Source organism: Eublepharis macularius, chromosome 5 (assembly GCF_028583425.1).
Source record: "Eublepharis macularius isolate TG4126 chromosome 5, MPM_Emac_v1.0, whole genome shotgun sequence".
Taxonomy (NCBI): domain Eukaryota; kingdom Metazoa; phylum Chordata; class Lepidosauria; order Squamata; family Eublepharidae; genus Eublepharis; species Eublepharis macularius.
The window spans coordinates 66,828,260-66,844,351 of record NC_072794.1 but is presented as its reverse complement, the minus strand read 5'-3'; the positions used below and the strand labels follow the sequence as shown (position 1 = coordinate 66,844,351).

At 40.8% G+C, this 16,092-nt stretch overlaps 1 protein-coding gene across 1 annotated transcript in view; it reads left to right on the top strand.

Moving 5' to 3' along the window:
* Positions 1 to 7,363, top strand: part of MIGA1 (mitoguardin 1) — a 77,089-nt gene extending 69,726 nt beyond the window's left edge. The window contains exons 14-16 of the mRNA XM_054982027.1: positions 3,988 to 4,041; positions 5,915 to 6,031; positions 6,173 to 7,363. Coding sequence (XP_054838002.1) covers positions 3,988 to 4,041; positions 5,915 to 6,031; positions 6,173 to 6,421 — 420 coding nt within the window. The 3' untranslated portion in view covers positions 6,422 to 7,363. The remainder of the gene's footprint in view (positions 1 to 3,987; positions 4,042 to 5,914; positions 6,032 to 6,172) is intronic.
* The last annotated feature ends 8,729 nt before the right edge of the window (positions 7,364 to 16,092 follow it).

Genomic DNA, 16,092 nt, shown 5'->3' with positions numbered 1-16,092 from the left:
GTTGGTACATTAGTAGGAGAAAGGATTGTTGCTTTCAAATCATCAGCAGTTTTTTTCCCTTGCCTTGATTTGCCAGTACAGTTGAAATCAATTCTCTACAAGAAAAACACACACACACAGAGTTGTTTCTGTGATCTCTTGACACTAACTTCATTGCCATAAGAGGCCAGAGGACGTTTTTCCCCACTCCTGCCTCCTCAGTGCAATCCCACCCCCAACATAATTGGGCCATGTGGGTTCTGCCACCCTGGGAACACTAGAAACATCCCTGAGCAACAGCAGCTTCCAATGACTGATCACTAGATCCACCATGCTGTCTGTGTTTAAGTGTATTATCACTAGCATTTTACCTCCTAGTACTAAAACAGCATTATCACTCATATTCTGTTATGTCCTGTGGGAGACAGAAGCCTAGGTTTACCATCTGTATATTGTATTATTCCAATCCTTATTAGGACAAAACTGCTTAGCTGTGTCAAAAACTATTTAAAGTATGTTTTTTCCCCTTAAGTTAAAATATTTTTTTTACAATGTGGTCAAAACAAAAGTATGTAGTGTTTTTTAAGGTCTCAAATAGTTCTGGCTTTAAAGCATCTTTTGGCATGAAAAGTACTCCAGGGACACATTGGCTTGAATTTAAGCTATAATTGTATTAAAATATGAAAAACAGGAAGCATTTACTAACTTCTGCATAACTTATTACAAAAGTCATATATCTCAGAAGGCACCAGCAAAAACTATTCCCTCACAGTAGCAAATACAGAGGAGGACAAGGTGCCTCTTATCTGTGGAGTGAATCAACTAACACTAGCTAAAAGGATGGGTGTTTCTGGGATTAGCAGAAATCAAACCCAGGCAGACTAAAAGCACTGCTTTTTTTCCTTTAAAAAAGAAGTGCCAGTACTTATGATGTTCTCACCTCTCTGCTCACATCCTGAATGGAGGAGGTGCCAATATTTTGTAAAAAAAAAAAGCCCTGACAAACTGCAATCCTAAACAGAGTTACACCTTTCTAACTAAACCCACTGACATCAGTAGACTTAGAAGGTGTAACTCTGCATAGGATTTCACTGTAAGGAGGCAGTCTATTTGCAAACTATGTATAACATTCTGATTTCACTTCAGAATGTACAAGTCATAATCTTTATTTAAAGACTTATTTGGTCCTATGCTTTACATAGTTCAGACATAGTCACTCATTGTCAGTATATTGAAACATTCTATAGAAATGTAAAACTGGCATAAGAATAGTTGCATTGTGTCAGTGGGGCCCTTTCGCAAGTTGCCAGATTGAGATACTTCAATATATGTTGTACAGTTCGCTAATATATAGTGTACATCTACAGGAGTAGATCTTCTCTCCCCTAAAAGAAGATATTGCCTTACTACTTTGCCAGAGAATGCAAAGAGATGCCAGAGAATGAGAGAGAACACTAGGTGAAAATGAAAGCTCTCAAAAACAAGAAATCTGACTAAGTAATAATTTGCTAACTTACTATATTCCTGTAGTCCCCACTGATTTTACTTGGAAGTATAAGAGAGTTATGCCAAGTTAGAGAAGCTTCTTATACATGAGAATAATTATGTTCACACCCAGACTGTGTCCAGACCTGTAGATTTTCATGCAATGCAATCTATTAATTATCTCAGTGATTCTCTTATTGTCCCAGTCTGAGAAAGTGTAGTGTCCTATGGTTAGTTTTATCCACCTCTCACTCTTCATATGAAAGCTTGTTCCTTATTAAAGAGCCACATATCTTCCTGTAGTCTCCCTATCCTTCAGTTATTAAACATGTTTTAATTATTTTAATGGCTGATTTGTACCTCTGTCCTGTTCCCCATAAGGCCTTCCTAATTTATTTTAAGTGAAGGAGAGAGGAGCCTTGTTCAGCCATCACACAACCTATTGTATTCATATTATTGAGTTCATAATCCTATTGTGTTCATGATCCAGCTTTCCTGGATGAGGCAAATTACTGAGATCCATTCCAGTCTGATTTTAGACCTGGTTATGGGAATGAAATAGCCTTGGTCTCCTTGGTGGATGAACTGAGCTGGGAGATGAATATAGAGGGACTGTGACTGTTGATTCTTCTGGACCTCTCAGTGGCTTTCAGTACCATTGATCCTAGTATCCCTCTGGATTGTCTTGTCAGGCTGGAATTGGAAGGCACTGTTTTGAAGTGGTTCCAGTACCACCTGGAGGGTAGGTTTCAGAAGGAGGTGCTGAGGAACTGCTGCTCAACCCCTTGGCCTTTGGCTTATGTGGTCCAGCAAAGTTCCATTTTATCCCTTAATGGTCTTTAACATCTACATGAAACCACTGGATAAAGACATCAAGAGATTTGTGCTGGGTTGTCATCAATATGCAGTTGATGCTCAGCTCTATCTCGTGCTTCCAGCTGATCTCAGGGAGGCTGTAGAAAACCTGAACCAGTGCCTGGAGGTAGTTTTGGAGTGGATGTGGACTAATAAACTGAAGCTTAATCTGAACAAGATAGAAGTCCTACTTGTGAGTGGAGGGTCTGACCCAGGATTTAAGGTGTCACCTGTTCCGGATGGAGTTGCCTACCTCTTGAAGGAACATGTCCATAGACTGGAGGTGCCCTTAGACCCAGGCCTACTGCTTGATAAGCAGGTGGCAGCTGATGCCAGGAGTGGCTTTTACCAGCTTTGGTTGGTTAGCCAGCTGGACAGAAAAGATCTGGCTGATATGATGTGTGCCCTGATTACATCTAGATAAGATTATTTATGTACATGCACTGTACATAGGGCTGCCCTTGAAAAGTGTTCGGTAACTTCAATTGGTGCAGAATGCTGCAGCCAGGATGTTCATTGGAGTGGGTTATAGGGACCATATAACTTCAGTCTTGGCCCATCTACACTGGCTCCCAATAGATTTCTGGACACATTTCAAGGTACTGACTGGTGCTGATCTTTAAAGCCCTATATGGTTTGGGATCAACATATCCAAAGGACTGCCTACTTCCTTATGAACCTAGTCAACCACTACGGTCAGCTTCAGAGGCCTCTGTTTTGGTGCCTCCACCTTCTGAGCTCAGGTGGGTAGCAACCTGGGAGATGACCTTCTTAGTTGTGGCACCAAAGCTCTGGAATTCTCACCCCTGGGAGATTTGTCTGTCCTGTTCTGTTGCCATGTTCTGCCAGCAGGTGAAGACTTTTTAAAAAAATTAGCATTCCCTTAGTGATACCTCCTTCCTGCCCAATTGTTTTTATGTTTTTGTTTGTGCTATAGCTCTGGTTTTAATTGTTTAAAAATTGTGTTCTTGTTGATTTTAATGGTTTTTATAATGTGATTTTATTATATATGTTTTAATTTGTTATCTGTCTTGGTGGCTTTTTTGAGGGCAGAAAGGCAAGGTATACATTTTGAAAAATAAAATAAAATGTCTGCGCTGATGTTCCTATTTATTTTTGTTTTAAATAAACTGCAACAATTGTCCCTCCCTTAATAGGGAGGGTGGGTAGTGGCAGGATTGGGGGTTAAAAGGCTAGGGCTACATAGCAGGTATAGGTTTGGAGATGTGAACCTACATAGGGGGATGGGAGCAGAGATGGGAGGGAGAGAAAGAACAAAAGGGAAGGGAAATGAAGATGAGTGAGAGAAGAGTACAAAAATCAGGAAAAACACCATTTAGAGAACAGTGTTAGGATGTCTTATGTCCAGGGCTAAAATAATTAAAAACTGGAGCCTAAAAATGCAGCAGGAAGGAAGTACGTATATAAAGGAAAGGTGCACAGTTAGTAGCAGGATTGTGGAATAAATCTAAAATTAAGTGAAACGTTACAAAGTGTGGTTTAGCATATATGTTATGACTTTTGGTTTGCTGCAGATTTACTGCATGGGAAGCATACCTTCTCACCTACAGCTGCATCCATAGGGCATAAGTCAATTTGTATTGTGGTTGATATTTATAAATAGAAAAAAATTAAGTGCACAAGTAACTTTAAAATATTCTTATTTAGGCTGTGGCTTCAAGTTGTTGGTCTGTTCTGAAACAAAAAAAGCAGCAAATTAAGGTAAGTAGACTTTTATTTTGTGTAGTTTTAGAGATAGTGATCATGTTTAGTACTGTTAGTTGTGACATATATAAGTGGAAACTTTAATCTGTTTTTTCAGTGTGTATCCAGGACAGTTATAAACTGCCCAAGGTTTCAACCATGCAAATACCATCTTAATAAGTATAGGCTTCAGGGATTAAAAAACCTGAGATTATATCAGAGCGAAAGTTCATGTGCACAATTAAACAGTTGTTGTAAGTTATGAAGCAAACATGTAGCATCAAATCAAAATATAAACAATATAGACATGCAGAAAATAGTGGAAACTTGAAATGACTCCTGATGAACGTCAAAGGAGAAAATGCCAAAACAGGATTACAGCTGAACATCAAGAAGACAAAAGTTGAGGAATTATACAATTTTAAAGTTGGTAGTGAGGAAATTGAAATTGTTTAAGATTTTCTATTCCTTGGCTCAAACATCAACTAAAATGTATACTTCAGCCAAGAAACCAGAAGAAGATTGAGACTTGGAAGAGCAGCCATGAGGAAACTAGAAAAGATCCTTAAAAATAAATATGACTCTTTGGGGACCAAGATCAAGATAAAGCTGGACAATGAAGAAAGCTGACGGGAAGAAAATTGATAAATCTGAAATATGGTGCTGGAAAAGAATTTTATGCTTACCATGGACGACCCAAAAGACAAATAAGTGTGTTTTAGATCACTTCAATCATGAATTGTCCCTAAAAGCCAAAATGATAAAACTGAGGCTATCTTACTTTGTTCACATCATGACAAGACAAGACTCTTTGTTAAAGCCAGTTTGGTGTAGTGGTTAAGAGCACGGGACTCTAATCTGGAGAGCTGGGTGTGATTCTCCACTCCTCCACTTGAAGCCAGCTGGGTGACCTTGGGCTAGTCACAATTCTCTGGAACTCTCTCTGCCCCACCCACCTCACAGGGTGTTTTGTTCGGAGGATAATAATGACATACTTTGTAAACCCATCTGAGTGGACATTAAGTTGTCTTGAAGGGCAGTATATAAATGGAATGTTGTTGTTGTTGTTGTTAAAGTCAATAATGCTGGAAAAATTTGAAGGCAGTGGGAAAAGAGGAAGACCCAATGCAAGATGACTGGACTTGAAAGAAGCCACATCCTCCAGTTTATCTGTCTGAGCAAGTTTGTTAATGATAGGACGTTTTGAAGGTCTCATTCATAGTGTCACCATAGGTCGGAGGCAATTTGATGGCACACAACACACACACATAGACAAGATTAAGTTCCCACCATTGCTGCATGGAACAGAAAGTGATATGTTTAATGACAGCTCTGCTGTTAATAGCCTACCCAGTCGTTTTTGTAGTAAAAGGTGGAAATGGGCCTTGCAGGACATCATTAAGCTTTTTGACATCATTTAGGTAACTCTGTTCTCAGCAGTGATTTGTAATTGACTGGCATGATTACGAAGTGTGAAGATCTAACTGATGCTCTGCCACATCAGACCAGTGGCTGCTGGATCAGATCTAGTCCAGCATCCTGTTTTACACAGTGGTCAATCAGTTATCCTGAAGGGCCAATGCACAGGGCATAGAGGCCAGGGCCTTCCTCTAATGTTGCTTCCTAGGACTGGTGTTCAGAGGATTGATGCCTTTGGACATTGATGGTAGCCACTGATTGAGTTACCATCTATTAATCTAATTCAAGCTTGTTAGCAAATACTTTACTCAGTAGTTACACCCAACATAGCAATCTTAATCAGGTCAGAATCCTACTCAGGCCTACTCAAGTAACTGAGGATGTTTGTTAGAGGATCACTTAGCATTTTAACAGTGATTGTTATTCAGAGGAAGGAAACAATTTACATTTTCTGTGTTAATTATATGCCCAGGTACATGATGGATTCTTTGCACATTTCTATGCTATTTGTGAACATATCAGTCCTGTTCTGGCATGGGGCTTTCTGGGTCCTCGAAACTCTTTGTATGAGTTCTGCAGCTTCTTTAAGGTATGTAGGTTTATTATATTGATTGAGTTGAATATGCATTAATTTTAAAAAGACAAAGACTAGAAAGAAATTCAGTATCATCGGCTTCCAAAATGTTCCCAATAACATAAATTAGTGTACTTTTTATTATTTATTTCCTAGGATCAGGTTCTTTATTTCTTGAAGGACATTTTTGACTTTGAAAAAGTACGATATTCAACAATGGAGACTCTAGCTGAAGACTTAATGCAACTGCTAATTCGCCACACCGATCTTCTTCTGGCCTACCTTGGAGCTGAATCATTAAGACATGTCAGTGGTTGTGTAAATGGGCGTGCACAAACAATGGCCACTAACATTTTGGATGCCAAAATACAATCAGGTCCTTTAAAAAAGCCCAACAACATGTGAGCACAATTCTTGCCTTTTTTTCCCTCAAGGAATTGATTTTCCCCCTTCATTATGAACAAATATAAGCAAACCTACAATGTTGTTAAATATGGACTCAGGGAGGCTTTACAAATATGGAAATAATAACTACTAAGAATATTACTGTATATATCTGGAAAGGGCATTTTGGCTGTCACTGGATTTATATCCCTGTTTGTTTATTTTTAATAGTTGAGTAAAATTATCTATGAAAATACTGTAGTTTTCCACAGATATTATTTGTGATTCAAACTGATAATAAGGATACACAGTATGGTAAATAAACTTGTATCAAAGTTTTTTATTCTACAAATCACTCAGTACAAAGTCTCAAAAGCTCTAACCGGCCATTTTTTTTTGCAAGTTATGCACTTTTGTTGGTCTTCAGTGACATGTGCAATAAAGTAACACTTGCAGTGACAATATATTTAACATGCCTTGATATTGCCTTTTAAGTGTTTAAGCTATTATTTGTGCACAAAATGATACAATGAATCCATTCAGCCATTGCACAACAACAGCTGTTCTGTAAGCATTGTTGTAATGAAGTGCTAATTTTATGTACACATTACACATTATTGTGTGAGATCACTGTCTAGTGGGGCCTTAAATAATAGTTTAAATGGTTTAACAATTAGTTAAATCCCATTCACCTTTAGAGAGCTTTTAATACTTTACATGAGTTATGAATAAGCTAGAACCTTGTCTTGTTTAAATGTATCATTTGAAGTATATTTTTAAGAAAAGATGTATGGCAAAAAGTTCATGCAGCAATACTGAAATACATGTCTCATAATCCTTTCCTAATCATAATCCTCAGTCTCTTGTTTTAAAAAGCTAGGCTTCTAAGCAATTTTCATTTTTTAGTTTTGCACATGCACCATATAGAAGATTCAGTATTTCTTGTGAATCTTATAAATGTTCAGAGAAATTTTCTGCCTGTGATATATGTTTGTGGCATACATGGTTACTATCATATAACATGATCCTGTGCTCCACAGTGCAGCATGATCAACATTTTGAGATGGTGTGATATTAACAGTATACAATATTCCAAATGCAGCTTTCCTAGAGTATATACAAGAGCATTGTCATACTGGCTGTTTTATTTTTCAGTCCTTTTCCTAATAATCCTCAGCATGGATTTTTCCTTTTTCACTCCTGCCACACACTACAAGCATTTTCATTCAGCTATGACCACAAGATCTCTTTACTGGTCAGTCACTACCTGTTTAGATCCCATAAGTGGTGTGGAGTGGACAAGAAGGTGAAATTGACAACAGTCCCTTGTACTGAATTATTTTATTTGTCAGTGCAACCTTGCTCTTCTAACAGTGGTGCAGCATCACAGTGTTATACCACTGCAGCAATATGAATGAAATAGGTACAGGAGAGCTGCTGTAGCATCATAATTAAATGGTTGGGATGCAAATCTGCACTCTGCTGGTTGGAATTCCACTACTGCCATGAGATTAGCAGGTGACCTTGGGTAAGCCACTCCCCTTAGCCCCAGTTCCCCACCTGTATTGCAGGAATAATAATAATACTTACTTGGTTCACTGCTCTGAGTGAACACTAATCTGTCTAGAAGACACAATATAAGCACACTATTGTTATTGGGCATGCAAAAGGTTGTTTCTCTTACCTATATGTTTTCCAAGATGTATAGCTATCTTTTTCTTCCAACCAAGGAAGGCCAAAGTAGTTCACATTTTGGCTACAAAATACAATAAGAAAGTAAAATGTCTTAAAAATACACCAAAGAACCAACAATACACCAGTAATAAACCCCATAAATAGTCAGTTAAATGCTTGCACAGACAAGCATTCACAAATGCTTGTCTGTGCAGCAATGCTGGCTGGAATAGGATGCTTTGTTACTTTTGAGCTGCTGCATGTAAAGCATGAGATTCTCCAGACAGCAGAAGGAATGATGAGGATCTGAAAACCCATTCTCCAGGTTCCAGGAACTTACAGTGCAATCCTAAGCATGTTTATCCAGAAGTGGGCTCAATGGGGCTACAACTTACTCTTGAGTAACTGTGATTAGGATTGCTGCTTTTGAATCTAATTATAAGCTGATGTTTAAAGCAATTTAAAATAGTGTTTGTTTATAACAAAATCATGGTGCGTGTGTGTGTGTGATAAAATAAGTTGTTTACAGACAAGCTGGTTCAAAAGCAAAAGCAAAAATCAAAACCACAATTCACATAATACTTTTTATTAGGACCAACCAAATGACACATAACTATGAGTGGGCTTTTATGTTCTCCAGAACTTTTCATCAGGCTGGATGTTATCAAAAAAATAAAGTATAAAAAGAGTTTGTGGGAAGAAATACCTCATACCATGTTAAGGCATGATCAAGCCACCATTGTGACATTAGATGCAGAGCAGATTCAGACGGTGCTTTGTTTCAAGTTACACTCAGTTTTTCTCTTACCAAGATGCAATAAATTGGTTATACTCCATAGGAAAAATACAAGTCCAACAAATGATTCCTTGCTGCAAACCAGGATTCCAAAATGATTTAATCTTGGCATGGAATCCTAGTTTGTAGAGAAAAGCACATACCATAGCTTGTAATTCAAACATAATGATAAAATTTGCTAAGAAAGTGGGATTCTTTAATTAGATTGCTGTATGTGAGGGGGAAACTGAGAGGAAGCACAGAAGCCCAATGGCCTCCCTATAAAACAAGAGGCCTCAGTAACTTCTGAACTGGGCTATTGTTATGGGCTGTTGTGACAGAATGGGCTTTTAAATGAAAGGTTTACTAAGTGCAGCACCCAGAGAACGGGAAAGGGTTAAAAGGGCATGGAGATATAGCGTGGCTCAGTGCCCTTCCAACCTATGCCCCATCCTGAGGTATGCTGGTGGTGGGGCTAGGAGTATTAGTCATTCTCTGACACTGATGCTGTGTATGCCAGCTCCATTAATAATAAGACCAGATCGTTGCTGGACTATTTTGCAGTGAACATGATGGACCAGGGGACTACCTTTACCTTTATGATGGACCTGGTATGCGTGACCAAGGCATAGGTGAAGGAGGGAAAGATGGTCACCTTGAAAGAACTGACCCCACCCCCCCAGGCTTTTCAGTCCTTCATTAGTTCTGGACAAGTGATGGGGGGAGGTGTGGCGATGCTCATTCAAGAGTCTTTCTCCTTCAGGCTGCTTCCCACCCAAAGATTCTTAGCATTGATTATGTGGGCCTGACGTGGGGTGCTGAAGAGGGTTTGGCGATCTGTCTGGTGTGCTGACTGCCTAGTGCACCAGCAGCTTCCCTGCTGAGTCTGTTGGAGGTGGTAGCCAGCTGGGCCTTGGAGTACTCCAAACTTTTAGTTTTGGGAGACTTCAGCGTTCATGCTGATGATGCCATTTCTACACAGGCTGCAGACCTGGTGTTGTCCATGGCAACACTGGGACTCTCTCAGTTTGTATCAGCCCCCTTGCATCAAGCAGGCCGTACTCTAGATCTAATCTTTGAAACGGGGATACTTGTGGGCCTGAATGGATTGAAGCGGTGCCATGGTTGGACCACTTCATCCTGAAGGCTTGTCTGGGTGTACCAGCCCCCTCCTGTATAGGCGGCAAGCTGATTTATGCTGGCCCACAGAGACTGATGGATCCAATTGGTTTCCTGAATGTTCTGTGGGATCCAGTGCCTCCTGGCGATACATTAGATGCACAAGTGGAGGCATGCCTGTCTTTCTGATGCCATTGATGAAATCGCCCCCCATCCCTTTCTTTGCCCCTGCACTTGACTGGCTCTCTGCTATACCACAGAGTTACATTGAATCAAGCAGGAGCTAAGATGGTGTTTGCAAATGTGGAGGAGGAATCATGACAAGTAATCAAGATCATATCTTTTTTTTAAAGCATTAATTATCTTTTTAATTTTTATTAAACGTTTTATTTAAAAAAGAAAATATATGAAAATAGAAAGTGCCCACCACATGTCCCTTGGACCCATGCCCATCGTGGCTGGTAAAGGCCAGTGCTGAGGGGCTGCGGTCCTCGCTGGAGGCCATTGTTAACCTATCCTTAGGCTCCAGGGTTTTTCCTATGCCATTAAAGGAAGCTGTGGTGAGGCCTCTTTTAAAGAAACCATCGCTGGACCCCACTGACCTGGTCAATTACTGCCCGGTTTCAAACCTCCTGTTTCTGGGGAAGGTGATTGAGCAGGCAGTGGTGGAACAGCTGCAGGGCTTCCTGAAGGATGTCTCAGCCCTAGACCCCTTCCAGTCCAGGTTCTGTCGGGGACATGGGACAGAGATGTTGCTGGTCGCCCTCACAGATGATCTTCATAGACATCTGGATCGAGGCAGCTCGGCACTGCTGATATTATTGGATCTCTCAGCAGCGTTCGATACAGTCGATTACGATCTTCTGACTCACTGCCTCGCCGATGTGGGAATACGAGGGACTGCCTTACAGTGGCTTGTCTCTTTTCTCTATGGTTGGGGACAGAGGGTGGCGCTTGGGGAGAAATTGTCACCTTGTCACCCATCGGTGTGTGGGGTCCCACAGGGAGCAATACTCTCCCCATTATTGTTTAACATCTATATGCGCCCTCTTGCCCAGTTAGTGTGAAGTTTCGGACTTGGGTGTCATCAATATGCAGATGATACCCAGTTGTATCTGATGATGGACGGACGGCCCGGCTCAGCCCCAGATGTCCTGGAACATGCTTTTGCAGCCGTGACTGGTTGGTTGAAGCAGAGTCGGCTGAAACTGAACCCGACGAAGACAGAGGTCCTGTATTTCAGCCACAGGGGATTAGGTTCGGGACTCTGGCTCCCGGCCCTCAATGGGGCACCGTTAGTGCCAGTTCCGAAGGTTAAGAGCCTTGGGGTGATCTTGGATGCCTCCCTGAAAATGGAGGCACAGGTCACAGCGGCTGTCAGGTCCTTTTTTTCCCATCTGCAGCAGACCAGGCAACTTGTCCCTTACCTATCAACCCGTGACTTAACTACAGTGATCCAAGCAACAGTCATCTCTAGGCTAGATTATTGTAACTCGCTCTACATGGGGCTGCCCTTGAGCCTGACCTGGAGATTACAGCTAGTACAAAATGCAGCGGTGTGTGTTATTACAAGAGTGCCAAATAAGACGCATATAACACCGTTCTTACGTGAGCTGCATTGGTTGCCAGTGGAGTACTGGATCAGATTCAAGGTTCTGGTATTGACCTACAAGGCCCTGTGCGGACTGGGACCAGCGTATCTACAGGACCATCACTCTCCATATATTCCCCAGAGGATACTCCAATCAAGGGACAAACAGCTGTTGGTGGTCCCTGGCCCCAAGGAGGCCCGCCTAGCTTTGACTAGAGCCAGGGCCTTTTCAGCCTTGGCTCCCACCTGGTGGAACGTTCTGTCTGCTGAAATCAGGGCCCGGCAGGACCTACTATCTTTTCGCCGGGCCTGCAAGACAGAGTTGTTCCGCCAGGCGTATGGCTGAGGCTGGACCTCCAGCAGCCTGGAAAAGGAGGGGGGGGGTTATACATCTTAACCCTCCCTGTGAAGGCTGTCCACCATCCTGTTTTAAATATGTTGTTTTTAATGAAGGTGAATTTTTAATTGTATTTTTAATATGTTGTTATCCGTCCTGAGCCTGCTCGTGGGGAGGGCGGAATACACCATTGAAATAAATAAATAAATAAAAGATTATACAAATACTAGATTGGAAATTGAGTTAAGATTTATACAATCTTATATAAACAGTACATATAGAATTGTTTTAAGACTTGTACAAGCACTACACTTAAACTTTCATTGAACTAATAAAGGAATGCATTCAAAATTTGCTATACCTAAACATCGTTGCATACTAGTTCTCCTTCCCTCTGCTTGGTTATTCACCTATATAAACTACAATATCAGCTTTTTTCTTTTAATTCTTGTCTTTATACTAAGTTCATTTCTACCTAGGTAGTCAAAGAAATCCTTCCATTTTCCCCAAAATTCAGCTATTGGTCTGTTATGTAAATAGATAGTCAGTTTAGCCATTGATGCATATTCATGAATCTTATCTCTCCACTCGAACACATCAGGACAGAGTGTTGTATTGAAGTCAGAACACCTAAGTTGTAATGTGAAATGTATGAAGTAACCTTGTTAAAGTAACCTAAGTCTGAAACTACCAACCACTCACTTTTAAGAGATGTAACTACTGAAATTAAGCTTTTAAAAGATTATTGTGCCTAATGCTTGTGAAGTATTCTGTTCTACAATCAAAATTTACTTCAGCTTTACTTTCTGTGCCTGCCTATACATCAACTCTGCCTGTTTAATAAACCTGCTGTTTCCTTTTGAACTTTACTCAGCCACTAGTGCCATTTCATTTAAAGAAGACATGGGCTCTTGCTTCACCCCTACTAAATATTTATGCTGGGATGTAAGCCATAAATATATATATTCTAAAGTGTGGGACAAAAGGAACTTAAAATTATACCCAGAGACATGCTACTAGAGGCTGCCTAACCACAGCAAGCAATCTTGACTGTTTTGGAGGGAAAATCTGCCTTCCAGTGGAGGAGTGAGTGAGGCTTCTGACATAGCTGTATGTAGGGATATTCTTTATTTATTTACGTCATTTACAGTCTGCCTTTCTCACTGAGACTCAAGGCAGATTACACAGTATGAGGTTAATACAATCAGTATCAAATACATTTCAATACAATACCATAAGGTAAACAGACATAGCATTAGCAAGGATCCAAGACAGAGTAGAAAAAATACTGGAGCAAAACATCATCAGTTCTTGGACTAACATTAGACAACATGGAGTGCTGGTTGTATATAGGAGTACATATTTAAAGCAGCAGATAATATATGGCAAAAATAGTGATAAAGTCTATGATCCCCAACTCATTAGTGAAGCATCTGAGACCCCATCCCTACAATACAGCCCTCCCATTTGAGTAAAAAGCCTTTTGGAATAGTTTGGTTTTGAATCATTTATGGAAAGCCAGGAGAGTGGGGCTCTTCTGACTTCCTCAGGCAGGTCATTCCACAGGATAGGGGCCACCACAGAGAAAGCCCTTGTATGGGCTGCTGCTGACTTCACCTGTGTGCAGCCTGGCACCTGCAGGAGACCCTGTTCAGATGAGCAAAGCTGCCATGGAGGACCATAGGGAGGGAAGTGGTCCCAAGGTATGCTGGACCAAAGCCGTGAAGAACTTCGTATGTAATAACTAATACCTTGAACTGAGCACAGTAAATGATGGGTAGCCAGTGGAGCAACTGTAGGATGGGAGTGATGCTCATGTTCCTGCTTGCTCCTGATAACAATTGAGCTGCAGCATTTTGGAGCCTCCTAGTTAACTTAGATGGGAGGCCAATGTATAGAGCATTACAATAGTCAAGCCTTGATGTTACCATAGCATGGATCCAAGTGGCCAGATCAGCCGTGTCAAGATAAGAAACCATCTTCCAGGCTAGAGTGAGGTTGTAGTAAGTATTTTTTGCTGCTGCCTTAACTTGTTTTTCTAGTAATAACGCTGGATCCAGTGTAACCCCTAGGCTCTTAACTGCAAGGATCAGACGAACTCCATTGAAAGTGGGGAGTACAATGTCCTTCAAGATATCTGCCTTCCCAACAAGCATCACTTCAGTCTTGTCTGGGTTCAATTTCAATTTGTTGTTTTTTAACCATTTCACCACAGCTGTCAGGCAGCGATCTAAGATTTCCACTGCATCCTGTGGGACCTGGATAGTGAGATATACTGTTGGGTGTCATCTGCATATTGATGACATCCAACTCCATAGCTGCAAATGAGTTCTAAAGGCTTTACGTAGAGGTTGAATAACACGGGAAATAAGATTGCGCCCTGCGGAACCCCACAACATAGTTCCCATTCTGGAGATAGCTGATCTCCAACAGCAACCCTTTGAGTCCGCTCCAAGAGAAATGATTTAAACCAGTCCCGGGCACATCCTTTGATGCCCACTTCTGTTTCTAAACACCTCAACAGGATGGCATGGTCTACCGTGTCAAAGACTGCAGACAGATCCAATAGAAGCAGTAAGGAGGCATGGCTTTTGTCTATATTTAGACGGAAATCATCCACTAATGCTGCTAGTGCTGTCTCTGTCCCATGCCCTGGTCTGAAGCCTGATTGGAAAGGGTCCAGAGCACTAGAGTTTTCCAAGAAGGTCTGGAGTTGGTCAGCTACTGCTCTTTCAATCACTTTGTCCAGAAAGGGCAAATTAGAGGCTAGGCGATGATTGGCCACATTGTTTTTGTCCAAGGATGGGTTTTTAAGTAGCAAATGGATAACCGCCTGTTTGAGCTGTTGGGGAAAGCTGCCCTGAGTTAGCCATTGATTTACAATAGACCTCAGTGGCTCACTTATGTGGTCCTTACTTGAAGATAACAGCCAAGATGGGCAAGGATCAAGTGCTCAAGTAGTGGTTTTCATAGACATCAAAATCTTGTTAAGATCTATCATAGTGATTGGTTCAAAGCAGTCCAAATGTAAGCTGGATGGTGTAATTGTCATTTCTTCTATCTCGCTTGCATTGCAGCTAGCATCTAGATCAGAGCGTATTCATGCTATTTTATCAACAAAAAACTTATCAAAGACCATGCAGTTAATTGTCTGTTCTTGGGACTGTAAAGGTTCAGATTTAGGGGTTAGGAGGCATCTGGATATCTTAAACAATTGGAATGGTCATGAACTAGCTGATGCAATAGTTGCTGAAAAATAACATTTCTTTGCCGCTTTCATTTCTGCATCATAGGTCCTCCAGTGGGTTCTGTAGCATATTCTATCTGCTTCTGCTTCAGCACCTTTCTAAACGTCTTCCTCTTGAAAATGTCACAGGCTCCAAAATGAAGCAGCAAGATTACTAACTGCTGCCATCACAAATACCATATCGGACTTGTGTTCTCTGATAGCCAGGTTTTTTAGACTGAATCCAAGATCCTGGTCTTAACATTTCATGGTCTAACTGGTCAAAGATCAGGTTACCTCAAAGACCACTGTTCCTCATATAAAACTTCCTGGGTAGTAAGATTTCTGAATTAAATTCATCGCCTGGCATCTTGCTTGCTTGGCATAAACAAGAAATAGGCTGCCTCAACTATGGAATGTTCTTCCCTAGTTTACAGGACCAACTTTCTCCTGGATTTCTGGAAGCAATTTTCATTTTTAGCCTTTGGATAATTTTTAATCTTCCTGTGCTTTCTACCTGTTCACCAACCCATTTTTATCTGGCTTAATTTTCTATACACTGTTAACATTTTTATCTGTTTTTAGATTGTTGGTTTTGTTTTAATACTGTAAGCGGCCTTTGGGGAACATTTATTCGAAATGTAGGGGGAAATACTTTAAACATCCAGTCAGGCCACCTAATAATCACTTTCTCCCTTGCCTGAGAAGGAAGCCCATAGGTTTTGGGTCACAGCCTTTTAGAGGAAAGTACACATTTATGTACTTGCCTATTATTTAGCTAAATACACATAATAAATAACTGCCTGTTGGATCAGACAAGTGGTCCATACAGTAGTCAAATGGGGGACTGAGGCCAAGGCTCTCACTATCTAGTGCTGGCAGTACCCCTGATCTTGTCTGATTATTCTAATTCATGTTAATTTCATATCAGCTAAAACAGTGTATCAAACTCTAGTTTCCCTTATAATAC